General features: G+C 38.1%; 1 protein-coding gene across 1 annotated transcript in view; it reads right to left on the bottom strand.

The window, feature by feature from the left end:
- The window catches only part of CALCR (calcitonin receptor), a 156429-nt gene that overhangs the window by 12516 nt on the left and 116095 nt on the right, over positions 1–27818 (bottom strand). The window contains exons 8-11 of the mRNA XM_040472670.1: positions 22407–22533; positions 5959–6112; positions 514–574; positions 339–405 (exon numbers count right to left, since the gene is read on the bottom strand). Of these exons, the coding sequence (XP_040328604.1) occupies positions 339–405; positions 514–574; positions 5959–6112; positions 22407–22533 (409 nt within the window). The remainder of the gene's footprint in view (positions 1–338; positions 406–513; positions 575–5958; positions 6113–22406; positions 22534–27818) is intronic.

Below are 27818 nucleotides of genomic sequence, written 5' to 3'. Positions count from 1 at the left end.
CTTTACTTTTAACTAGAACCATTTAGTTATAGAATTGTTTAAAGCAAAATTGTAGCATTGAAAACTATATTTTTGTTATTGTGGGTGTAAAAATGAACTTATGTCCTTTCCCCAGTTGTGTTAAATGTTATTTTTTTCATTTGAAGACCCTCAAATAAAGTTGTTACAGATTATCTCACTATAGATTATCATTAAATTAGCCTAATTTTGAAGTTCGAATACACATGCTACATAGATCCGTCTTTACAGAAATCCTCTCAAAGAGGTAACACTTAATAATGGATTTAAAAAGCAATTCTCAACAACAATAACAAAATAAATAAAAAAGCAATTCTCACCACCAGTGCTGCCATGACGGGGCCGTGGATGATGTAAAGCAAATGGGTTTCTACACTCAGCCAGCAGCTAAAAAAAATAAAAAATAAAAAAAAAAAATAAGGAGGGAGGGAATACATGAATATAAATGCATTTTATTTACAAATATGTTCACTTAAAAACCATCAAAATACTTACTTGTCATTGAAGTACAGCGCCCGAGTAATAGCATGGATAGTGGTCGGCACCAGTGGGAACCCTAAAAATGTGAGAAAGCAGAAATCACACCTGGTGTCTTGTCATAAGCTACAAGTAGGGTTGCATGGAAAATGGTAGTTTATTTTCAAAAACAGTGGCAAATTTTAATGTCTCTGTCAAAATATTTCCCTGATGTTTTTGCACAAAGTATTGTTGGTCAAACCAGATAAAAATGCTCTTGGTTAGAACATCATGTGTTTTCAGAATTTGGTTAAGAGCATTTCTAGGTAATTAAAAACCTTGTATGAATTATCCAAGATGGTAGGTACATTATTACTCTCACTATAACTATTATGTCATTGTTGTCTGTGGTGGTGATGATGATGATGATGACGACTATTAGCTGAGACCAGAAAGCTCTTCACTGAGTGTGAACTGGATTCTGCTATAGAGAGGAGTTGGGTCACCATGGAGGGAAGTGACCTGGGACAGCTTATGGAGGCAATCACCTGATTGCTCTGAATGCCTCGATGATGTTCATAGTGGTTTTTGTAGGTTTCTTGTGTTTTTGTCTGTTTATATTACATGCATTGATCATGTTTTCTTTCTGTAAGAATACTTCAGAGCAGTACTGCATTCCCTACCCTCTGTAAGTTCTAGCTGCAGAACCCTTATTAAGGCAGCTTACCATCCACTTCCCTGACTAAACTTGAAGGGCTAATAAAAAACAACTTTGAATTTACAAATGGAACAATGAAGGTCGTGACTGGCAATGCATTCTGTCAGGGTACATGTTTTCAAAATCATTTTTCATTCTATCAGTGTAATCTAGAATAAAGTTGTAATTCTTGTAAAACAAAATTTTTTTTTCCTCAGAGGTACCCCTGCCCAACAGAATATTGTTTGATTTGGTTGAGACATTTGTGGGAAGACTTTTTAAAATTATCATCAGATTAAGAAATGTATCTGAGAAGTGGGTTAGACCTCCACACTTTTTTTAATTTTTAAAGAATGCTTGTTTTTGAGGGAGAGAGACAAGAGTGTGGCCAGGGGAGAGGCAGAGAGAGAGAGAGAGAGAGAGAGACAGACAGACAGACAGACAGACAGACAGAATCCAAAGCGGGCTCCAGGCTCTGAGCTGTCAGCACAGAGCCCAATATGGGATTCAAACTCAGGAACTGCGAGATCATGACCTGAAGTGAAGTCAAATGCTCAACTGACCAAGCCACCCAGGTGCCGCTAGACCTCCACACTTTTATTTTCTGTGAGTTATATGCAAAAACAGCCTCAGCTCCTTAACCCATGAAGCATATAATTCAATAGGGCTACTGATTAAATGCTTGACCTGGGAGAATTTTGAGTTAGACTATTTGCACAAAATATAGTTGTATTTTATTCACAGCAGTTATAACATAGCATTTCCCCACTTGGGTTTTAAAAACAGAAATTCATTCTCTGGATTTATTCTGAAACTTACATTTTAGAATTAAACAGCAGAAGAAGCATATGGAGATCTCACTCTCACCACATCATTTTGGAGAGAGGAAAATGTGTTCCTTAGTGTACAGAGGAGCATAGACCCCATATCTGCTGATTCCTGGTGCTCTTTGCCTTGCTCTAGCCACTGATGTCTCTTTTATGCAGTTTGTTTTCTCCTTCCTCTTCCTCTCATCCCCCAGGGCCCCAAGAGCTGTAACAACCCTTCCTTCCACTAAAGTTGGTGAGAGTAAAAATAATCCTTTCTCCCTAGGATTCTTTTTCTAGGGAACTAGATAAATTCTGTGTGTTCATTGTAAAAGTCCATGGGGGGAATTCCTTCTTTGATTTATAACAAGAGGAGAACCAGCAAGGCGAAGAATCAATTTGAAGAGGGTTGTAAAATAAGTGACTTTTCTGAGAGCTAAACTTCACTATTTGAAACTGCTTCAATTTGAGAGAAGTCAACTAGTAAGTGGCCCTGTGCAGATTTGTAAGGGAGTAACCACCAAAAGAAGCATTCTTTCACTTTCTCTTGTAGAGAACTGTACTACCAGGTACTTTGCTCCCAGAGGGTGATGTTCATTATGTCTCTTATGATTTTTAGGATCTGTTCCAGATCCTGGAGTGGTAATATTATTCACAGCTGAAATGAATGGATGGGGTGTGCGTCACCTGGAAACAAAGTTAGGTCTGAGGACATAGCTTTCTGGGGCTAAATCTTCGCTGTTCCACTTTCATACTCTTTTCAAAGCACAGGTTATGCCTTATTTCATGGCATTGTAAAATTTGGGATCTATCATACTGTTTAGGTGTGAAATAATTTCAAAAGGACAATAAAAGTAATATCCAGTGGAAATGCCTTCTCTGCTCCATTAAATTCTTTAAAGATTCTGTGACATTATTTTTCTGGAGAAGTCATTTCAGTTGCACTTTTACTTGTTTTACCCCGACCAAAGATAATACTTGCTAAAGTTCTAAGACAGAACTATTGCTTTAAAATGCATCATCATGGTTGTCTCTCAATTTTGTTCTTAGAGATGGTAAAGAGTTTGGTGGAATTATGGAGTGTGTGTGTGTGTGTGTGTGTGTGTGTGTGTGTGTGTGTGTAGGGGGAGAGAAAGATAGATTTATGTCTGGCATGCTAAAAAATAATTACACTTTAGAACTTTATTGGTTGACTATCTGTCTTTCCAAACATCTATCTATGGGGAAGTGCAAATCCTCATGCTTTTAAATTGATGATTCTATGCTTACCTTACTGAGTGCAATGTTCCTTAGGATTCCACTTCAATCATTCTGATAAAGTTTTAAGTATTTTCTGATTAAGAAAGGTTAAGGTATTCCATAAACATTTTACTTATATTTATTCCTTTCTTTTTGATACAGCTGAACAGCTTGTTCCTTTTTCCCCTTGAATTGTTTATGCGTGTTAAGCAGATGTCTTCATCAAGCTGTCTCTGATGATGTCAAAAGTTTTATAACTAATTCACAATGCATCAGTATGGAAAGAGTAGTTATAAATTGTTCCTTCCAGGGTGCCCTCATCTCTGCTGAATGTCACGGGCAAGAATAAATTTATAGCCTTTTGCTTCCATGGAAAATTTTCTGAGTATGGCAGATAGATGTTTTTGAATAGTCAGAACCAGTACAAGAAATATGCCATAAATTTTAGGTCATTGGAAATAAGTAAAATACATCAGACAGAAATGGTGTGTGTGCGCGTGCGTGCGTGCGTGTGTGTGTGTGTGTGTGTGTGTGTGTGTGGCAGGCTGGGAGTGTGATGTTATTTTCAGGTCTTCAGTTGGAAGGCATCTATCTGACCAGCACCAATCATTACTATTGTGATGATCAGAATTTCTTCTGGGGGCATTAAACTGTATCCAGTTGATTCCTGGTATGATCATCTTTGGAGGACTAGAAATCTCTGACAAGGTATGTGTGAGGCTGAGAAGGTCAGGGAAAGGTAAGATCAGCCTTCTGTGGAAGGACACAGCTAAAAGAAAAACATAATAAAAGGCTATTTTGACCTTTGTATTCTGACCTGTTCTGAGGACAAGGAAGAGTAAGAGAACCTAACACTTGATGTGGGACTGACAGGATAGTCACAAACTTTCTTTCTAATCTTTCTGGATTTTGTAAGTCACAGAATGAGGGGAGCATGAAGGAGTAGTCCACAAGATGAGGTGGTTTGGGGTGTATTCTATATGGGCTTTCTAGTTCAAAAAAACCCCTCTCCCATTTTTTCTGGATGGGTCACCATCCCCAGACATGTCTGCACTATGTGATTAATATCCCTTTCAAAGTCTTTGACCATGGTTTATTGAACCATGGCTGGCCCCATAACTTCAGCTGAACCAATCAGATTTTCTTGTCCTGCTATTCACAATTGGGACTTAGAGACGAACATCTATCTAGTGTTTCTGTGTACCTGGAACAGAAAAATGCGAGCTCGGGAAAATTTGGGGTGACTTGTGTTTACCACGAGGACTGGGGGAGCAGAGACCCTGTGATCTATGTTCTGTAGACAAAGAGAAGTGTTAAAACATATACTTAGAAAAAAAGAGACAAAAGAGAGGGAGAGTGTTCCTGGTCTTCTGGTCTCAGTGTATAGTTCGTTCAGTAGCTGAGCTGTGTTTCAGATCTTGACTTCCATGAAGTACTCTAGATTCTGATAATTTCTCTCTTTTTGTTTAAATTAGAAAATTGTATTCTCTGTTACTTGCAACCAAAGTGTCATAGCATTATTAGCTCAACAATGAGACTGCCCAAATATCTGCCCTACTAATTCACCATTATAGACTTATTCCATTGGTTTTGGGTCATGTGTTTTGTTAAAGTCCATATACTCCTATTGGGGAGGGTGTTATAGAAACAAATATTGCATAGGGCCAGTCCTGGTGTAGATTATAGAAGATTTAAGGTCACTTATATGACTTCCCAGACACATTTCCATACATTGGTGACAATGCCTGTTGAGTAGGGGTTTAAATACAAAGGGTCATGTTTTTAGAAAGCCTTTGGATTATCTTCTCTCCTCATTAAATTTTTCCTCTCTTATCAATATTTTTAGGGGTCCCCCAAAATGCTGCATTAAAGGGCAGGTTTAATTGAGGACAATCCATAGCCCCTGCTCCAATAGCCATCATCACCCTATTAGTGGAGAATAAGAGTAAGCCTTTAGCTCTACAGTCAGGATCCTCCTCTGGTCTGGGAGGTTCACAGGATGTGTCTTTTTTTGATAGCACTGCATGAGTTATTGTCCCAAAGCTTTTTCCCTCTTCCTGCCTCACTACCTACCCAGTTTCCTTCCACCAGAATGAGTCATACCTTAGCATACTTGGTGAAGGGGAGAAATTTTAGAGTAGCCTCATGGACCTCAGCACCCTTAGTCAGTATGTACAGAAGTGACCATGGTTTAAGCAATCAACCAGAGGCTTTTCAAAGTCATTGCCATGCACTGTGGTGTCAGGTGGCTCCCCTTGGAGTCCCATGAAATTATTTGTGTCTATTGTTCAGTGGGGCTCTTCTACCTGACTTTTTACTGGAGGAGTTGTTGATGGATTGCTAAGAAGGAATGTTTTTGAGGAAGGGGAGTGGTGCCTGGATGGAGGAGATACAGAATTCAAAATGTGAGACTCTCTACAAACAGGTGATAAATAAAACCGAAGGGAGGATCTAATCATATCTCTCAATGAGAGCATGTTTGTCTGTCTGTTAGCTGGTCTGTTCCCACAGAAACACATAATCATACTCTTCCTTCTCTGCACTGACCCCTGTGCTGGCCACAGTCCATATGAACTTGTTGATGGGCTTCTACCGAGCTCTCTTGGAGACTGAACTCCTGCCCCCACCTGTGTCCCACCATTCCTCACAAGACCTAGGCCCCTGACTCTTCTCTGAGACCAAGAGTAGAAGAAGATTGTAAATATGCAGACAGAAGGGAAGGTGGCTGGAAAAAATACATACCCCAGCCCAAGAGATAATACCAACGCAGGTGTTGCTCCTCAGTGAACACAGCCACCACGATGAGTGTGTGCAGGTAGATTCCCTCACAGAGCATCCAGAAGTAGTTGCATGCCATCATGTACTGGTGAAAAAAGTGCAAAATCTTGCAGCTCAGCTGTCAGAAAGAAATGGAGAAAGTCAGTGGAAGACACTGGCAATGGTCTGACAGTGAACAGAGGGTAAATGCGAAAATGAGCCAAAGTATTAACATTCAGTCTGCAGGGCGTCTCCCCAAGGATCTGTGGACACGCGCCACCCTCTATATCCACAAGTCAGAATGATAGTGTGCAGAGCAGTAGTATTACAGGTAAACAGCCATCCAGGGCGATGGAAACCTACTCCTCAAAATGCTCTTTTCCTATTACATTCTGGTGACTTATATAGACTAGAGAGGTTGATTTCCCTGCAATGTTTCTGAGGCCTATAATTTTTGAGAGCATCCAAGGCTTTTTCACGTGGCATTTATGGCCCTTTTTCTGTGGCCAATGAGGCAAATAACCCAGAACTTGTTAGTGATGTTCCTAAAGTTCACTGATCTGTTGGTGAGGTCTCGTTAGCAATACAGAGGAGAGAACCAAGTGATACATTTCTCAAAAATGAGCCAGGAGCTATGCTGAACCCAAATGATGTGGGTGATTTTGTTTTCATATGGGGGGCTTAGCTTCTTTCTATATTGAGATCCAAACGTTTGGTGCACAGAGATTAGGATAGCAATCTTATTTAGTACTCAGTGCAGATGTAGGAGCCATACCTCTGGAGGAATCAGAGCAGCTACATAGTGTTGTCTGTAGAGAAATAATCATTGCTTCAACTGAATAACAGAATACCCTAAATTATTTCATAGTCACCTTTAGAATAGGGCTTTTCATCTTGGCACCACAGATATTCTGGACTGGATGATTTTTGGTTGTGCTGGCGCTGTCCTATGCATTACGCGTTATTTGGGTATTTAGCAGTATTCCTGACCTCTGTCCACTAGATGCCAGTAGCATCCTCCACCCATTCATGAAATCAAAAATGTCTCCAGACATTACCAAATAGAGGAAAATGCCCCTGGTTGAGGAACACTACCCTAGATACCTAAATACCTAGGGTATTTAGTGGTGTTTAACTCTCTCTAACAACAATGGCAACAACAACATTTAGCATTTAAGACTTGGGGCATTAGAGATGATTATCTGCATTATTATTTTACCAAATGCCCTGCTTTACATATCGCATGTTGAATCTGACCAATTTTGGGCCTTTTTTCACTAAGTAAGGTAGTCATAGCATGACTGTCAGTACTATAGTAACCTTCTTAGGACTACACGTTTCTATTTAATGCATAGCAGTAATAATTTATTTACTGACAATCCAATGTGCTCAGTCCTTTTGGGACTCATAGAACATAGGGAAAAGCCAGCTGGGTCCACAAAAAGGCAAATACTGCGTTTTCAGAGATAGAAGCAACTTCTGATTCTGTCCAAAGTGGAACAGTAATGCAGAGAATTCAAAACATCAGGTAACCCAAAAGTAATTAATATTTGGCTTAGGAAGGTACTGGCTTTTTTTTTTTCCATCTGAATGGCTTCCTGATTAGAATTATTTAATTTTATATTAGTTTGTATTTGCTACACAAATACTTGCTATATGCACACGAGACTCAAACATATATTTGAAATAAGAAATTCAGTTGACTCTCACTACTCTTATTTAAAAGCCCTATACCTTCTGGGTCAAGAATTCCAGTGGAGATGTTTTGCCAGCCACCACTTGTGGAGGAAGGGAGAGGAAGAGGATGAATATGACAGCCCTGTGCAAAGATGTGGTTCTGTGTCATCCACAGCAGCTTTGGATTCAGGTTTTACATACAGTCAATTCTCATTACTCACAGCTAGTTATGTTCTATAAAGTTGCTGCAAAAACTGATTTAGCAAATGCTGAGCCATTGCTCCTAGGGGAAACACAGGGTTAGGTTCCTATAAGCCTCTGGTCAAAATATTTTCATCAGCCGATCAATATCTAACTTTGTTTTATATGTTTCTGTTTAAAGACACCTTATTTAATATATATTCTTGATTTGTTAACATTGAACTTATGACCAACAGCACTATAACTTCTGCCTGAGGGAAACTCATCTAGCATACCTATTTTTTCTGTAAGGTGTATCACAGCCAACTTGTACTTAGGAATATGACAACACTTTGGCACTATGCTTGGGGGCTATTTTAAGCAGTGAAATCACCCAACAAAAGCAACAAAGTGTGAAAAACATGGCATTTAAATAGACCATGAAAAGGACATTTATGCTATGAGAGATGAAATAAGAAGACAGAGTGTTGCCTTGTTCAACCTCAGCTGGGAATGTGTACATCAAGTGACTCAGTGTTTTTTTGCTACTCCGTGCATATCTGTAAATGGCCATGAAAGCACTGAGAATATGGATTTTGGACTTATAAATAAATTTTAGCAAGTAGGCAAATTTGCAAATATGGATCTGTCAATAATGAGGATCAATTATATTTGGGTTCAGGGTAAGATATTCTTTGGAGGGCAAATGGCTCAAAAGTTCACAAAAATTCTGAAAATGACCAGTCTATTATTCCCCCCCCCCAATGTATCATGGACATGATTGGATATATCTAGATGATGAAGTTGATTATTAAAATTTTATAAAATTGGTCACCACTTAGGTCAATGGTTCATAACTAGGGTTGTTTATCTGTATCACCTGGGGGACACTTACAAAATATGCATAACCAGACCTCATCTCCCTTCTGTATTTTCAAAATATTTTAGGAGTTTCTATTGTAAGTTCCTAGTGAAGAATCATGTGCCTGAGATATTCAAGGTCATTCTGTTGCATTCCACAAACATTTACAGAGCACCTAATATGAGCCAGGAACTATACTAACTCTGTGAATATCAAGATGAATAAGGTGTAGTCATATTATCTCTGACTTGATTATAACCTTTCCCTCAAGGATGGGGTGAACCAGGTATTCAACAGACAGACAGGGCTTCTGCTGAGGGTTGGTGCTTCACATCATTCTGGGATAGTTTTCTGCTTAGCAGAATGAGGTATTAAAAGAGTCACTCTGAGCTCAAATAAGCTAAATAGCTTTTTGGCTATTTTTTCAGGCTGTGGTCACAATACTATAATTTTGGTTAAGAGTAATGATTTCCAAAACTGCAAGACATAATCTATATTCAAATATAACTAGATCACTCCCAAGTAATACAACAAATGTTCCAAGCCAGAAATGTGTGGAATTTGTGAATTATTTTCTATTTTATTTTCTTCATTAATATGGACTACAAAGAGATAATTCTACTGTGAATGATATGCATTCTAAAAAATAAAAGCTATAGTATCTGCTTTGGCTTCAGATAAACTGTTATCACCATTTAGTGTCATTATCTGCTCATAATTCAATAGAACATAAAATTTGTTGAGCAATAATGTCACTATCAAGGGAACAGATCCTACAGTTTTCTTAATTGGGTATACTCATCAGACAAATCTGTTTCCCATCAAATAGCATGAAGATATTTTATAGTACTGTGATTAAAAATGGAATTGGAATTGCAGAGCAGAAATTTTCTTTAGTCTAATAAATTAAGTCAGCCTCAAAATCCTATAGAAGATACTCAATTGTGGATTTTGTTCCAATTGTATCTTTCTTTTTTTATGTTTATTTATTCTGAGAGAGAGAGAGAGAGAGAGAGAGAGAGAATCCCAAGTAGGCTCCATGCTGTCAGTGCAGAGCCTGACCACAGGGCTCTGTCCCATGAACAGAGAGATCATGACCTGAGCTGAAACCAAGAATCAGAGGCTTAACCCACTGAGCCACTCACGCGCCCCTCCAATTTTATCTTTCAACACACTTAAGAAAATTCTTCCCATATGTATAGCATAGGAAATATTGTGTGTCAGTGTGTTTAAGAACCATTCAACAGGGGAAAGAATGCCTCCATATGAAAACTGCTTTGGAATTTTTTGTTGTTGTTTTAGAAAAGACCAACCTTACAACAGGTAGTCAGTGTTTTTGAGATGTTCTATTGTGCTGGGACAGGGGAAGGGCTTTGGGTTGAGAAGTAGAAAGGAAATCAGCTATTGCTCCATGGAAGCAGTGCAAGCAACAGTGGGTCACAACCTATATCCTACCTTTAAGCCATTGAAAAATCTACCACGAACCATCCCTGATACCATTTCCCCTATGGGTATGTTACCAGGTCTAAAAGGGAGCTAGGGAATATCATCTTGCCTCTGAGAACTTATTCCACCATCTTCATGATGTCTGAAATGCCACATAATTTCATTTCTTTAGCTTACGATTGTTTTCCTTATTAAAATGTCACACCTCTGGAAAGGATTGCACATTTTAATCCTATCATTTATAGAAAATTTAGAGTAGAAGAATTGAAGAAATGAAAGGGAAGGAGGGTGCAGGATCCTAGGAGGTGCAGATTTGGAATGTGGCATAACAAATGCTTATTACTCTTGTGCTGGAGGAAGGCATTAGGCTGGAAGATTACAGCTGCCAAACACAGATCCTACTTCCAAGAAACTTAGTGTCTTGAAGGGCCAGGGAAGGGCTGCCAAAGGTAAGCTTTGTCCACTGGAAACCTTTGGCAAGGGCCAAGCCAACGCATACTTCATTCTCATAATACATTTTATATGTGACCAAAAACTCTCCTCTTTTACAAAAAAAAAATACTTGGAATTTCTCTCTTTCATTGATAAAATGGAATATCAGGTGAATAGGTTCAGCTTCTATATTAACTCTGTCAAGTCGAAGTTGGCAAGTTTATTCCTAAGTCGTGTTTTAAAGTAGAAATAACGTTTGCAGTAGGTTCAGAGTGATTTTGAGTGATTAAGCATGATTATTTATATTTCCCTGAAGCTTCTAAAAATGTTTTCTCATCAGTTCATTTTAGCACAGAAGGAAGGGTGCAAAGTTATATTTACTTGAGCCAGGGAAGAGGAATCGATAAGCAATCTCTAGATAATTTGCTTGAAGGAAAAGACATTAAAAAAAAAAAAAACCCTGAATAAGAAGGATTTGTGGCCTATATTGGTTAAATTTACCAGGTTAATCTTTTATTAAATTTTACTCAGTGGTCATTTAGATTACATATTGAGTAAACATGTAATTACTGTTAAATATGTGTCTGCCTGATCATCTTTTTGTCTCTGCTGTTTTTTCTATCTGTACCCACAGGATTTAAACCCAGTAATACTTATACAGTAGGTGAGCAGTAGGTACTAATTAAATCTAAATGAATATGGCTTTGGATAGTGTTTATAATGTTGTTCATCTGAAAGTATTTCAATTCCTAATTTATTTCTCAAGTGCCCAAACAAGAGCTGCTTAATCAAGATTTAACAAATAAATTCCAGGGTCCTTTTTTCCTAACAGACCTATGGTTCTTGCAAATGTCTGCAGGGGTCAGGCTATTGATACCAATAGAAAACTTACAATGCTGGGTGGGATCCCTGGCGGGGTGTGGGGCGCCCTCCTGAACCTGTGATGTTCTTCTAAGTTTTGGGATTTTTAGAAGGTAGCATCCCCAAGGTCAACTATTCCCTGTCATTTATACCCATTAGCCCTGGTACAACAGAGATCTTCAAACTGGGCACACAAATTCTTTCTGAAAACGCTACCTTTCATCACGATTTGCAGTTTATCTTAATATGTTCCCAGTCTTGAGATAATGTTTCAATAATGTATTTAAAAATACAGTCACCTATAAACGGGGTAGTTTAGTTTTGGTAATATACCTGCTTGTTACTCTTTAACAATGGTTCACAATTTTCAATTATCTATACTACATGTAAATCATCCAGAACTTTTCAAGGCCTTTGAGCTTATTAAAATCCATAGTCACTTGTTTTTCTCATAAGGGAGAAATGCAAGACTTATTTATCAGCTAAACTGAGTTGCATGTGACATTAAGAGGGATGCTCTCCATTGAAGTACTATTTATGGATGCAATTGAAACATTTTTCTACAATGGCCATCTTTCTATGAGACCTATTTAAAAGTATGTCTTTTGCTGCTTCCCTTATCATATCAATTAAAAGAAAACAGGCTTTTGTCTGGGTCAAATATACTCAGTCTTTTCTCCCCACCCCACCATTCCAAACAGCATTTCTTTAGAGAACACAAAATCAAGAGAAAACATGCTCTCAAATGACTGAAAAAGGTTCTACTTTATGGGCACTTCATCAGTCTACCCCCAACTTTGAGAAAGAATTTTGATTTCAGGATAGTTTTATTATTTTTATTTTTTTATTATTAAAAAAATTTTGGGAGGGCGCCTGGGTGGCTCAGTCTGTTAAGCGTCCGACTTCATCTCAGGTCATGATCTAACGGTTCGTGGGTTTGAGCCCCGCGTCGGGCTCTGGGCTGATGGCTCAGAGCCTGGAGCCTGCTTTGGATTCTGTGTCTCCCTCTCTCTGGCCCTCCCCCACTCACACTCTGTCTCACTCTCTCAAAAAATAAAGCATTACAAAAATTAAAAAAAAATTTTTTTAATGTTTATTTATGTTTTGAGAGACACAGCGCAAGTAGGGGAGGAGCAGAGAGAGAGAGGGAGACACAGAATCTGAAGCAGACTCCAGGCTCTGAGCTGTTAGCACAGAGCCCTACTCGGGGCTCAAACTCACCAACAGTGAGATCATGACCTGAGCCAAAGTTGGATGCTCAACCAACTGAACTACCCAGGGACCCCTGATTTCAGGATAGTCTTAAAGTATTATTATTGAAGAAGGGTTTTCATAATTAGCTTTTAGTTTTATGTGAAAAAATTTACAAATGTTCCCATTCTCTGTGATATGATTGGAAGTATGTGTTTATTTCTCATTCATTGTAAACATTATTTTACCCAGTTATAGGACCAAAACAAAATGGGAGATTATTGGATCTGATGAGATGAGGGATGTTGAGAAGCATTTTATTTCCCTTACTTAATCATTTGAAGTTGTGGATTTGTGTTGAGACATATTATGGGAGAATGAGATATGTGAATGTTTTGGTATATAATCAAAGAAGGGTAAATTATTTTACATTTTTAGAGTCAAGGACTTACTTTTCTCATCTTTCCTATTGCTCTTCTTTCCTTCTAAAGCAATATCAGTGCTATAAAGTTTCCAAAAAGGCTTAGCGGAAAATTAGTGATGTTATTTATCATTGCCATTGTCTCCCTTTTGTAAGTGGTCCCTTATCATTCTGGAAGCTATTTTTAAGCAAGGAATGAGTTCCCAGCAGAGAAAGATGACCAGAAAAACAACCCAAAGTGTCCTCAAACTTTCATGTGCATAAGCATTTCTGTACAGGAACGTATGTTGTACTTGACAGATGAATTAAGGGATTTTGGAGCATAATTTGATGATTTGAGAATTTTATTTTAATAGGCTAATGTTAATACCCAACACCCCTACTATGATACAACTCCACTATACTGCTTCTCTCTTTAGGCTTTCATTTTAAGGAGAATAATTTGTAAATCTCTAAGTAAAACTTCGTATTCTTTAAATCAATTTCTTTATTAGGTGACTGATTATTTTGTGCTATTAGACATGTCTTCTGTTTCCCCAACCTATCAACCATGGAATTGCATTCCAAATGTGCAAAATTTAGAGGGAGAAATGAGAATGTGTCTCTAGAATGTGATATAAATTATTTATTTTAAAGGTAGCTTACATCTGGCCTGACCCCTCATGTCTTCAAATTTCAGGCTTCAGTGAAGATTTTCACCTTCTTGTTTTTACCTGAGGTTTTTCCTGCCTATAATATGTCTGCTTTTTAAACTAGCATTTACTTTGCTCTATCACAGGAGTGCAAATTTTCTTTTCTGAGGTGTCTCATTTCTTTTTTTTTTAAATGTTTATTTATTTATTTATTTATTTGTTTATTTATTTATTTATTTATATTTTTGAGAGAGAGAGAGAGAGAGAGAGAAAGAGGGAGGGAGAGAGGGAAAGAGAGAATGAGAGTAGGAGAAGGGCAGAGAGAGAAGGACAGAGGATCCAAAGCAGGCTCCATGCTAACAGCACAGAGCCCAATGTGGGACTCGAACTCACATATTGCGACATCAGGACCTGATCTGAAGTCGGATGCTTAACTGAGCGAGTCACTCAGGAGACCCAGGTATTTTTATTTGTAAATGATATTTCTAAATAGTCAAGGTCTCAGTATCTTCCCATGAGGGTGATTTTTGATTACTTTTTTCAGGGCAACTTCTCTGTAGAACTTTTTGTGTAGCTGCAATAGAGCTACTCCAAAGAAATGTTTTGTGTCATTTGAGGGTGTCTTTGGATGTGTGGATCAGGAAATATTGGAAAGGTCTGCTTCTGGTTTCTCTAGGGAAACATGTCATATTGGGCCCAGGGCCATTGGAAGAGGGATTTTATACTTTCAGAGTCAATGTGGGGCTTCCTTGGGAGACAGGAGTCAGACCTGTAGGGGCAATGCAGTCTCCTGTGAATGGCTCCCTGGATTACAACTTTGTCTGTGTTCTAGCCACTTCCACACAGACAACCAGAACCGGTCACAGGTGAAAACTGGGGTGAAACCATCCAGAAGAAGTAGGAGATGGGAAGGAGTGATGAGTAAAAATGCAGAGAAGAAAATCTTTGTGGGAGAGAACTAGGCTAACCACATCTAAAAGCCAAAACAAAAAGGATTCTGATCTTCTAGTTAATTTTGTTGGAGTCTGACAGGTTTCTAGACATCGCATTTCTGTCCTTCTCTGAATGTTCCAGGAAGAGCTGGCCAACATACGTATGTACGTCAACCGGGCACCAGCCGGCACTGCATCTCTGGCTTGTTCTGCCCTCTTGTAGATCATTCTGTCTTGTGTGGGCACAAACTTTTGGGAAATGGAGGCTCATCTCCCCGATCTTCCCTGAATTATTTGGGACTGGAGCGAACAGTGCTGTGAATTTGTGGGCAAAGTTTTGTTTGTCTACCAGGGAGGATGCATCAAATAAGACTGACATTCGTTTAAGCTGGTAATTTTCTCAGCTCTCTTCTCTTGAAGTGAGAGGGTGATTTTGATACACGCAGAACTAGAAAAGGAATATTGCTTAATTTTTCCTCTTTATCCCTTCATATATCTTACAAGCTTAAAATTCCCTCTAATCTACTCCTTGATATTGAAGTCGAAAAGGTATGGGTATGAGTTCCTGAAAGCCTCTTACAGTGCACCCCTCCAAAATAGGTTCAGTTCAAATGTAAATAATAAAAGAGTACACAGTGGTGATCTTCCTATGGGGGTGATTTTCTCAAATTTTAGCATGCATCAAAAAGCACTGGGAGGGGTTGTTAAAACGCATGTTGTTGGGCCCTACTAATAGAGATTACGATTCCGAGGGTCTAACATAGGACCCGAAATTCTGCATTTCTATCAAGTATCTAGGGATCCTGATGCTGTTTTTCCATGGGCCCCTCTTTGAATGGATTTAGGGTATAGATGTAATGTCCTCAGTATCTTACTCCTGTTTTAGTTACTTGCTGGCCTTCCAGTGCCGATAATCCTAATTATCTATGTTCCAGGAGACTCACAATGCAGTGGGAGAAGTCCCGACTTTGAGTCACATGTCTACTAAAACCTCATGAGGAGAAATTACAGTACTTTTTGTCAAGATGCCAGTGCAGTTGATAAATGGAGGAGCAAAAAGGCACTCATATCAACTTGAAAACTGTCAACTTGTACAGTCTTTAAAGCTAGCTGAATGAAGGAGAAGAATCCCCCAGTCAGAAAATCAGCATTAAATAACTTTGTAAGGAAGTACCACAATCTTTCCGCAGAGGAATTTCAGGATATAACATTTTCAATTAAATGCGAGTGTGTCATGCAATTCTGAGCTGATTTCTGATAAAGCTTCAGAGAAAATGAGCTTGAATCTGTGGAACTATAGTCATGATTCAGTGTGTTTGTGGGGGGGGAAAGCACTGGAGATAAAAGTCCCATCTAAGATAAGTACATTGGAAGATGACCCACACATTGGCAAAGGAAGTGTTCTGGAAGTATTCAGAAAACAAAGCCATAGTAAACAGAAAAGCAGGATACACACATGATGGAAAAAAAAAAAAAAAGCCTGTTAGGAATGTGACGAAGGAAAACAAATTAACAGCTTGCTACGCTCAAGGGTCTTTCTCTATATGATATAATGAGGATATTATGTCACTCTTCACTAGAAGTTCTCAAGCCATGACTGAGTTAGTTTTATTTTCTCAGACCACCGCCCTTTTGGTTATTTCTGACTTACTAACCTCTAAGTATTTTTTTGCATTTGGCTTTTACACTTAGTCCTTTTGGATTTAAGCAAAATTTACAAATGCTCTGTGTTTCCAATCTCCTATGCTATGTAACACAGAAATGAAACTAGGTGCAGAGTTACAAAATGACAAGTACTTAAGGCCTCATGACTGTGGTAACAACTATAATATAAGTAATAATAGATAACATTTCACAGTTGTTATGTGCCAGCCTGGTTTTGAGCATTTTAAGTGTATCAGTTCATTTAACCCTCACACACAACTCTATGAGGAAGGTGCTATCATTATCTCCACTTTACACATTAGGAAAGTGGGTTTCAGTAAATTGCTCAACATTACAGAATAATCTCTAAGTAAGTAGAAGAACTACAGGATTTGAGATCCTCTAAGATCAGCAAGACCAATTTGGAGCAATCCAGCTAAGCACAGCGATTCTAGCGATGAACCAACAGGGTTGGTTCAATGTACAAACTCCTTCATACAAGCAACAGAGTGGTTCTATCTCAACTAAAAGCTTTTGAGACTAAAATCTATAAGAAGTTCTGCATAAAATGCATGATAATCTTCTCAAAGCAGGGGAAACTAGCTGTAAATGTTGACATGAAGCCTTGCTACACAAACCACATCACAAGGTACCATTTGTAAGTCACTGATTTCCTGTGCAGAGGAACCACCCAGATTGGCCAGATGAGAGAAACTGGAGGTTGGGTTGATGTTTATAGCCATTTTAGCAGTAAATGCTTCAAACCCATATGGGAAACCATATAATCTTGGTTAAAATATCATTTATTGGTTTGATGTGTAAGTAAAACAAAATGGCATAAATGACCAGAGTAGGATATTTCATTTCATTACCACATCTTGGCAATATGCTCTCTGCATCATCCCTCAAATCCATCATACTTTTTCATTCCCAATCTAATTTCTTCCACAGGCTACTAAGCTGGATAATTCCAATCTAGTTTTACCTGCATTGATCTCTCATCTCAAAAACTCTGCTGTCCCTGTCACCTCTCTCACATGGAGATGCCCTCCCTTACACCAGTCTCCTCTGGGCTGGGTAGGAGGGTTCTAGTTTCCACCCTGGGTTTCAGCTGTCTCTGGTGCCTTAGATCTTGGCAATCATTCCAAACCTATCTTTCTGTGACTATGATGAAGTTCTGACATAGTCTGGTGGCTCAACTGTACTGAACAAATTAGAATTAGAAGAAATCCACTTTGTTTTTCAGACTTTGCTTATATAAGAGGCTATAGAAAATGTGTCTCGATTATTTTGGCTTTTGAAGTGCAAAATGCCCAGATTCCCAGTAAAAACTAATCTCCCTGTATTGTCCCTTTCAGACCCAGATAAAAAGTTCAGAGAGACATTTCTTCCTAGAAAATGACAAGTATGCTGCCAGCTTCCTTTAGATGCAGTAAGAACAATGCTTTTAATTCTGCCTCCTGACTCTACATGAAGATCATCAAATAAGCAGATGGAACAAGAAAATGAAATTTTAGGTATTATGGAAATGAAATACTCAAATGACACAAATGACAATGGGCAATTTTCACATCACTCAATAAACTGAGGCTCTATTCAGCCCTTATTTGTGCCATGAGTTATTTTGAGTTTAACTTTTAAAAAAAGAATGTCAAGGAATGAAATTCTCACCCTTGGTTTTACAGGAGAGAATCTGCCTAACCAAAAAAATTCCAAGGAAAGAAACTAGCTACTTTGATGGGAAAGGGGCTGCAAGTCCATAGGGATTCCCTACTGAGGAGTGAGAACATTGTTTGCTTTTGCCCCCAACGAAATAAACTCTTCTAGAAGTAGTGCAACAGCATTTGGGATGATGCAGCCTCCTTTTACAAGAAATAACTTTCTTTTTAATATATTCCCTTGGGCACTGGGAAGGAAAATCTTTTTGCCTCTTAACTGCTGATTCAGTGACCTGAGAATTGGGTCAGAATGAAAAAATAATCTACAACTCTGCTTTTAGTTTGCTTAAGAGAAAAAGTGGGTTTAAAAATTACATATTTTGTTGTTGTTGTTGTTTTTTAAAGGAGACATACACCTGAATCACAGATAAATGGAATGCTGGCAAATATACTTTAATTTATGACTGTAGTTATTTTTTTATGTTAGTTGTAATTTCAATAGATATATGTAATTGACAATGTCCAATAACTTCTTTTTTTCAAACATTTCTTGTGCCTTAAAAAATTTTTTTATGGGGGGGTCTATTCTTGGGCTTTTATTATCTCCACTCTTCTTGGCTATGGAGAACCATAATCTAATGTTTTCTGGAATGTCACGCTTTCAAGAAAAATGCAATATTTCAAATGATTCATTTAAAGTAACATTTAAATATACAATTTTGCATGTGACTTACTAATATGTTGATGACCTGATTCTCGGTGTTTGGATGATATTTTTTCTGCCTTTTTAAGCAGTGAAGAACTTTACTCTTAGGAAAGATGGGGCTTTCCTAGTCAAACTTCTCCTAGTTCTTGTTTATCCCCTGTAAATGTAAATATATCACAATAGGGAAAATTTCTCCCTTCTCAATTCCTGAATTTATAGCTGCAACTGCAATTCAATTTCATTGTCTTTGGATGGGAAGCGATACTTAAGAAATTGGGCTTCTCTGAGTGCGTTAATGACGGAATATGTGTTTTCAAGGTGAGCTACAGCACAGATTTCAAGACTGTTGTCTCTCTTGGAAATACTAAATAAGCAGTTTCAAGGATGAATACATAACATAGAAGACATGTCTACTTGAAGGTTGTTTCTTGCCCTTTCTTGAACTTTGCTTAGACAGAGCAGCCCCAAGTTTTGCATACAGAGAGTTGGAGAAAAGATTTAATAAGATCTCACTGAAAAACAATGACTATTTTCAAACAGAAAACGTACTAAAACCAAATGACCTAGTTTTGGGGGGGAGCAAGTGTATGCTTCACAATTTACAAACATGAATTAATTTTTGTTGTTGTAGTCATTTGTGCTTAGTCTACACTAATTATATATATTTGGTAAAGGGCATGAATTTCCAAATTTTGTTTTATGGAAGAAACAGACTTTTGGAAATGTGAAAGAGGGCACATCGTGTTCACACATTATGATGTTCCCTGTTTCGCACTGTCAGTGGCTTGTTATTGGTGGCTTATTCTCATTTTGTCTAACCTCAGAGGAGAGGAGGCTTCTTTTTCACCCAGACTTTTTGCTCCTGTGTTCTCCGTTAAGAAACCCCACAAACACTTGGAAATAGGTAAAAAAAGGACTGAACCCCATGTTTGGTTGCAATACATAGGAAGCTGTTTCCATATGAGGCTTAGTCTATTCCTAGGCATTGTGAAGAAGACGTCATAAATAGCCATCTTCCCCCAATTCTATGAATGTAGTTCAGCTTGAAGACTAAAATTCGAGTTTTGGGCGATCGACAACACTTGATTGATTGGATTAAATTCTGCCTTTCAAGATTTTACAATTTTTCCCTAGGAAGTTTATTCTTGCATAGCTAAAAATAACAAGTCTGTTAGGTTAACAATATATTGATTGGCAGAACCAGGTGCTAGTCATGTCATAAAGATAAACTTTCCATTTTTCAAATTTATGTCATTTTGAGATTGCCTAATGTGTGCAAAGGAGCCACCCTCACTCCTCCATACCAGAAGAAAGCTTCCTGTTAATTTCTCTGGCTCTCCTATGCTCACACATTCTCCCAGGAGATGAGCTGTTGAACTGGGTCCCTAAACATCTGCTTATAGGCTTTATTATAGGTTTCTAGGCAAGAGAGAAGCTGCAAGGCAGAGCTGGGCTGACTTGTTGGCTAGGAGGCAGCCTATGCATGGTAACTGGCAGAGCAGATAGACATGTGTGCCCCTAAAGTCGCCTATGAAAGTGAAAACATCCACTGTTAAGAGCCATGAATAGACTAATAAATGGACCAGGGAAGCCAAGTGCAGAGACCTAGGAAGTCAGTTATAGGGCAAGAGTTAGCAGCAACTGTGTGAGTGATCATTTGCAATACTGTGCCTTTGGGAATTTTTAAAAGTTTTCTGCTTCGGGGCATCTTGGTGGATCAGTCAATTGAGCATCTGACTCTTGATTTAGGTTCAGGTCATCATCTCACAGTTCATGGGATCAAGCCCTGTGTTTGGCTCTGTGCTGACAGCATGGAGCCTGCTTGGGATTCTCTCCCTCTCTTTCTGTCCCTTCCATGCTCATGTGCGCATGTGTGCTCTCTCTCCACCCCCTACCCCCCACTCTTGAAATGAAGAAAATAAAGCTTAAAAAATTAAAGCTTTGTGCTACTTTTGGGACTCCAGGACAAGTTCTTGGAAGTAAGCAGGGCAGTTTTTATTTTTCTCGTTGATGGATAAGGTTAAATGGCTTCTGTAATTCAACAGTGAATTCAGAAAAATCCTGAATTTAGACTATTTCAGGAAGATAATAGGTTTAGCATGATTTCACAATGGACGAGAAGCCCCCTTCACCCTAGGAGCCAGAGAGAGGGATGGTGGAATGATACAGGGGTATGAAACCCTCACAAGAGAGATGGGACAGAGGTTACTCAAGAATTTACAATACTTCGTAACGTGACTGAGTGTTGCTCCCATGATTATTTAGTGACTAAAGTGCCATTCCCAGGCCTACTCCATACAGACTGTAATTTGTCAGGATTTCCACACTTAATGTTGTATGGGAAGCCAAAAATTTGGGCTTTTCTGATGAGAGATGCTTAGTTAATTGCTTTTACATTTTAGTAGGTGTCAGCTTCCCTAACGAAACATAGTACATGTGCCCAATTATGGGCAATTACCATTTGGGAATGGTTGAGACTATTTCTTTAAGAACACATCTTCTTAAGGAAATTGATCAAGAGCTCCATGTGGTATATAGGAGAGAGGATGGGATTCGTGTGAGACAGGTCTGGGTTTGAATCCCATCTCTAACTAACCACAGTACAGAGGACACATCCCTTCACTGAGCCTCAATTTATTCAGTTAATAATGAGAATAATATCCACCCTTTCCTGGGGTCTTGGGAAGACTAAAGGAAATGAAATTATTTTTATTAAAATCAGTTGACATTCAAAAAGTAAACTCATCAAGATGAGCCCATTGGGTCACATTCTGTAGGTAAGATATGACTGTCTTGGATAACAGATGCCATGATCTTAAGAGATGGACCATCATACCTTTCTGGATATATTTGCACTGCAAAAATTATTAACACTGTGGATTCATTAGAAGCCAAATTAAGCTGCTTTCCCATGCCATGCCACTGTCACACAGGATGCATGCTCTGGGAAGATTTCACGCATTTTTGTCTTTGGGTTGGCAGAACTGTCAAATGCCACTTTTGAAAAATGAGGCTATCTACAGATGCTTGCATAACACAGTTAAGCAGAGAAACAAAAATAAAAATATCCCTTGGTCATTTACTGTGGGCTGGATAGCTTCTGTTCATGCTCTCAAATGCACTCTCCACCCTGCTCCCACTGCCCTGGGCCCAGAGAAACACATCTGTACAACTCCATCCTGGCCTCCTTGCCTTCTGGTTTATGGCTGAGCTCTGTTAATAGGGATCGGCGGCAGAGATTGGGAGCTGAGAGTGAGTGAGTTAGGGGTATTTAAACCTTTTTCAAGTTATGCAGACATAGAATATGACAGTATTTATGTGGGTTACTAGAGTAAATGCATAGCAACCCATAGCTAAATTGACTGGCGCAAGCCCAGCCTGGTGTCAGGATGCTAAGGGGAATTACTTTTAAGGACACCTGTAACCCATTAGTGACACACTGGGGCATTGCCTTAGTACACCTCAAATTGCCCACGTTCACAAGATGTGCTCAGTAAACTTCCCATAGATGTGAATAAATTTTTAATTCGTAGTAAAAACTCAAGATTTGTTGTATAATTCTTGTTTGGTTATGACTGAATTATTCCCAGCCCTTTACTACTGCATATAGCAATTACTTCCAATAACTATATAGAAATGATATGTCATGGTTGATGCGAAACTCAACTGTAAAAGTAAATATGATCACACACGTAAACAGTTGCTTCAGTTAAACACAATAGCACCATGTTCACTCTTCATGTGTACTACATCCTTAAGAACAAATCAAAAGCAAATCATGCAGTGTTTACCGGGTCCCTTCTCACAAGCTCTCCATTGGGTACTACTTCAACCAGGTGGATGATGATAATCATAGAATTCAGAATATAAGTCAGAAACATGTTCTTGTGCAGAGTTACCCTTTGGCAGCCAAGGTTCCTGGAGGAAAAAGTAACAGCATTAACCGGTGCCAAAAATACTGACATACCTGGAAAAAAATTTTTTTGGTAACATTTGTATTATTTCCTTTAGCAATAGATGAGAGACATATAGAAATAAGTGAGACTGGTCCCATCTTTAAGACTCATTACTACTTTTCTGCCTGATTTTTAAGAACAGTTTTCTAGTCACGGTAGCTCATAGTTTTCAGTCCTCAGGGTGACTTCATACAATAACTGAAAGAGTGAGTGATAAAATCACTTTTAATTATACCAAATGTCGTGAAATTAATTAAGAGAAGGACTCTTACAAGAGAAACCATTAGGGTTTGGAGTGTGCTTCAGATGAAAAGTCGAATATTCATTGATGTAACCAGGCAGAAATTGTGTGGCAAATGGGATAACAGAGCATGAAGTCAGAACCAAGGCTGCCCTTGACAAAGTACTGAATCTGTGTCCTTGACCCATCACAGACACAGACTTTATTAAGTCTCCGTCATTCTTCTCTTTTGCTATTTTTTCTAACGTCTTCGTATTTCTCATATTCCAACTGGAATCAACTCTGTGGTTCTCCCTTTCCACATCCCCCTGATGGTGGAGCTCAGACACAGGCACAGAATTCTACATAGGCTCAAATTTAATCTCATTATAAGGCATATTGTGGTTTGGATCTGATGAAACCCATCCACGTGCCACTGCTTGTTGGCATAGCCATTTCCCACCTTTTGGACACTAAACAATTTGTTGGAATTTTCATTCCTTTCTCTTCCATTTCATAAGCTTGTACATACGTATTTGTGTGAATGATCACATAAATAAACATTAGTTTGGATATCCTATTCCACTTTTTGATGCAAATGGAGAGAGTCCTGCAGGCTGGCTATAACAAAATTGGAATGATTATCCAAGAGGAATAAAAATCTTGCATTTACCATAACTGATCCAGTCAAAAAACATTTAGCATAATGTGAAAATCTAAAACATTCAATTAATGATGCCAATGACTGATCATAGTAATTATTCCTAATTCATGGAATAAAGTTAGGATTCCAGGAATTTTGAAAAGGAAATTCTGGGGAAAGATGAAATATGAGAATGGTCTGGCTTTACTTAACAATGCTTTCCTAAATTTCGAATCAAAAGAAAATGCAATTATCTGTTGTAAAAAGTCGATTTAAGTAATAAGGGCATCTGTTAAAACATATTTTGATTTTTGTAACTACATCTTTCAACATTCAGGAAGCACAACCATTAGTAAATAGTTAACACAGAATATCTTAAATTTTTCAACTTGCTGAGCAGGGATAGAATGCAGAACTTTATATCCAGGAAGGGTTTAGAGAAGAACTTAAACACACGCATGTGCACACACACACACATACACACACACCCCTGTACTACTTTATTTGACAGCAGAAAACTCTGTTAAATAAACCAAACCTAATTGGTTTTATAATAGTACTATAAAAGTAGGTTGCAAATTTAAGGCTTTAAAAAGAAAAAATTACTTATGGGAAACATCATACCCATTTATACTGCATAAACTCTTCAATATTGCAACTGGTACATTAAACCTGTGACCTGCCATTTTCCATATAGTCATAATAGCATTTCATAATTCTTCTCACTGGGGGGCAAATATCTGTGGCCTCATTACTGGATTCTGCCTGGCTTAAACCAACGACACTTGGCATTATCCAGAACTGAAGAGTGTGGATAAATGCATCACACAGTGCCGCTGTTCTCATGCCTGGTTTTCCTCTGATCAGGTAGAGTTCAATAATCTGCTGATATACAACATTAGTTTAAAGGACTGGTTAATGCTCAATCTTCTGTGTAAACCAAAAATCGGCTTCCTCTACTTCTAGCTTATTACTCCCTGGCCCTTTTATCCTTACTTTATTATTTTTTTCCCTTAAGACCACCTTCTGACATATCATGTATTTGTTTATTGCCTGTTATTTTCTCCGTTTCTTTCACTAGAGCAGGAGTGCTAAAGGATTTGTTTTGTGCACCCAGAATAGTGTTTGACACCTTGTAGGGCTTGATACTCATGTTTTTTAATTAAAAATCTTTACATAAGAGCAATTTCCTTCTTCAAGCAGTGGCCAGTAAGTAGTTTTCCAGTATATCAGAGAATTACATTAAGTGCTCGATTGTGTAATATCTTATACTTTGAATCATACTGAACATTTGCCAAGTTCTTACTATAGGTATTAACTACCTAATATTGGACATTATGCTGTTGTTCAACAGTAGCTAAAACCTGTATGTGGTACGGTGTTAATTATATAATGAGAAAATGAAGGTTTAAAGCTGGATAAACTATTAGACTCCAAAGGAAGAATATGACTAGTATATAATAAGAGTTTGTGTCTTAAAGTTTCAATATAATTTCTGCTTATTGGGTTTAAAAAAATTTTATTACACTTACTTGACAACATTTAAACTCAGCTTTTTTTTTTAAAATTTTTTTTTTCAACGTTTATTTATTTTTGGGACAGAGAGAGACAGAGCATGAACGGGCGAGGGGCAGAGAGAGAGGGAGACACAGAAATGGAAACAGGCTCCAGGCTCTGAGCCATCAGCCCAGAGCCCGACGCGGGGCTCGAACTCACGGACCGCGAGATCGTGACCTGGCTGAAGTCGGACGCTTAACCGACTGCGCCACCCAGGCGCCCCATAAACTCAGCTTTTTGAAGCAAGTTAGAGTTACTTTAAATTTATTAAAATTCCTTCAGTAATCTAACACATATCACTGTGTACCCATTTAAAAATCCAACACACATTACCATATGGTTCAGACCTTTGGTAGATGCTAGGGGTATATGGATGAACAAAACAGCCTCTGCCTTCAGAGACCTTATATGCTAAATAACTGTTTATTTTCTCTTATTATGATTACTGTTCTGAAGGAGAGGTATAGGATGCTAAAGAGGGTAACTGAACTTAACATGAGTAATTATGCGCTCAATTGTTCTCAATGCAAATATCTTGTTGCTTGAATGAACATGATCTGTCAGATCTGAAAGGTCTTAAGTAGAAAATAGCACAAACCTGATGTTAGCTATACTTCATTCCTCTTGATTAAAAGAAACAGTTATTTAGATAGACAGAACATTGCTTACTCTTTGCAAGACAAGGAACCCTAAGTACTATAGATTCTCTAATAGCAGGAGGATAAGAGAACATAATTGACGTCTGTCTTGGCCCAAAGTGTCACTCAAATGTGAGGAAGAGATAATGATTTACCTAGGTATGAATCTCAAGATGTCATACTTTAAGACTAAAGCTAGATGTTATTTTCATGGTTTTAGCTTACTTGGGGTAAATCTGCCACACTATTTGTTTCAAATAATTGGGACCCTATGTATGTATGTGTGTGCTCTTGGGGAGCTTTTAGTCATATGAGAAAGCATTTATATTTGCCTTGAGTTTTGCATATTGCATAAAACAGTCTGATATCAGAGGATAAGGAAGAGCAGTGTTCAGTCCTTTATAAGACAGTGTAATTACAGTCACATTCAAAGTAAATGAGGAAAGACACAAGCAATAAAAAAAGTAAAAGTTGTTTTGAATTTACTGATGCATGAGAAAATCTGCATTGGAATAACTGTTGTGATTAGTACAAGGAGTCATATCTCTCAGTGTAATGCTAAATTTTTCTTTACCTGGCTATCATATTTTGTTCACAATAGACCAGACAAGTAAGGAGAAGGGGAGGGAATCGTGGAATGGACTGCATTAAAACTCCTAGAAGAATTTGAAACCCAATACTCTTTATATCTTTCCCCTCTGACAAGAGACTTTATACCTTTGGATTTAGCACAAAATCTTTATCCTTAAGGAACTCCCTTTTGATCATAATTCTTGCTTCTTTTCCTATTACCACTATTCTATGAGTGAACAGTTTACCAAGATATGACTGGCAGTTATCTTTTGTGTCCTGTTGTGTCAAGGGTGGGTTGGGAGAAAGGAGGTTATCTTTGGTGCCATTGATTTAGTGGTTTCTTTGGAGCAATAGGAAGGCAGCTGGAGATGTATCATAGTGGATGCTATAGAAGATAAAGTGTTATCTATCCATCCACTATGTAGATGTGACAGAATAATAGTGAATGCTGATGAGTAGAGAGGAATCAGTATTGCTTCTCGAAGGTCCCAGTGGAAAACCTCCTTTTGTGCTGATATGGCCAATGTAATGTAATGTAGACAATGTAATGCAATAAAGACACCCCCCCCCATCTTCCAACATATATCTCTATTAACTTTCAGGCAAGAGTAATTAATATTCAAAATTTAACAGTAAGTAAGGCATGAGTATCAAGCAGTTAAAATGGATGATAATGAATGTTCTATTACTGTGCTTTCCTGAGAAAAAAGAGTTAGATATTTAGTAATTTAGGATTCTTCCAAAGAAATGTCAATTGATAATTCTAACTGGAACTGATGGGATAAGTGAATTTTATTGCAAACTTGTTTAAAATGGTCAGGAAATGCACACAAATAAATGTCCACTTATGTGGCTTTCTCAAGCCTGTCTCCCCTCGGGGTATCTTCATCTTAACTCTCTTGTTGACATTTACTATTGGCATGTAGTAGTGAGGAGTCTTGCTGAATAAATTTGATGTTTCTATTTAATCCCTCTCCATACTGTTGCTCCTAACTAATTTTCCTGCAAAGAAAATGAGTATATATGAGTAATTTCCCAGATTTTTAGCAGCAACGTATTGGCAGTTCCACAGCCTCCCGTGTATTTAGTGACTTTAAATTCCTCTGCAGGCTTTCTTAGCCTGCTGGTTTGAGGAGGACACCTGCAGGGTTATTCCTTTTTATAGATCCTATAAGGCACATTTGATGAGTTGAGAGTGAGTTTCAATGGGATGATTATGAATGGGGCATTAGGTCTGAAAAGTGGGACTGGGTGTAACTTCTCATTTTGGTTTCATGAAATTTTTATGAAATTGATTGTTTGGATTTTGCAAAATAACTCAACCCTGGGAAGGTGGAATTAAGCGAGGGAATTATGATTTTTTTTTTTTTTTTTTTTGCTCAGGTTTACACAGATGATGCATCTTAAACTCATAAATCACAAAAGCTTCCACTGTAATATGAAGTAGAGACCTTAAGGGTGATGTTGAACATTGAGAACAATTTGGGGAAAATGTTGCTAATTAAAAGACAAAATCCAATGATAGATCAGAATTACCTTCTTTTAATATTTATGAAATGCAAATGTAAAGAAAAAAATCTGAAGATTCAGAAACATACTTTAATTTTAAGAAAAAA

The sequence above is a fragment of the Herpailurus yagouaroundi genome, unplaced genomic scaffold (genome assembly GCF_014898765.1).
Source record: "Herpailurus yagouaroundi ecotype Mexico unplaced genomic scaffold, PumYag 100, whole genome shotgun sequence".
In the NCBI taxonomy this organism is placed as follows: domain Eukaryota; kingdom Metazoa; phylum Chordata; class Mammalia; order Carnivora; family Felidae; genus Herpailurus; species Herpailurus yagouaroundi.
This window is presented reverse-complemented; position numbering and strand designations above follow the sequence as displayed.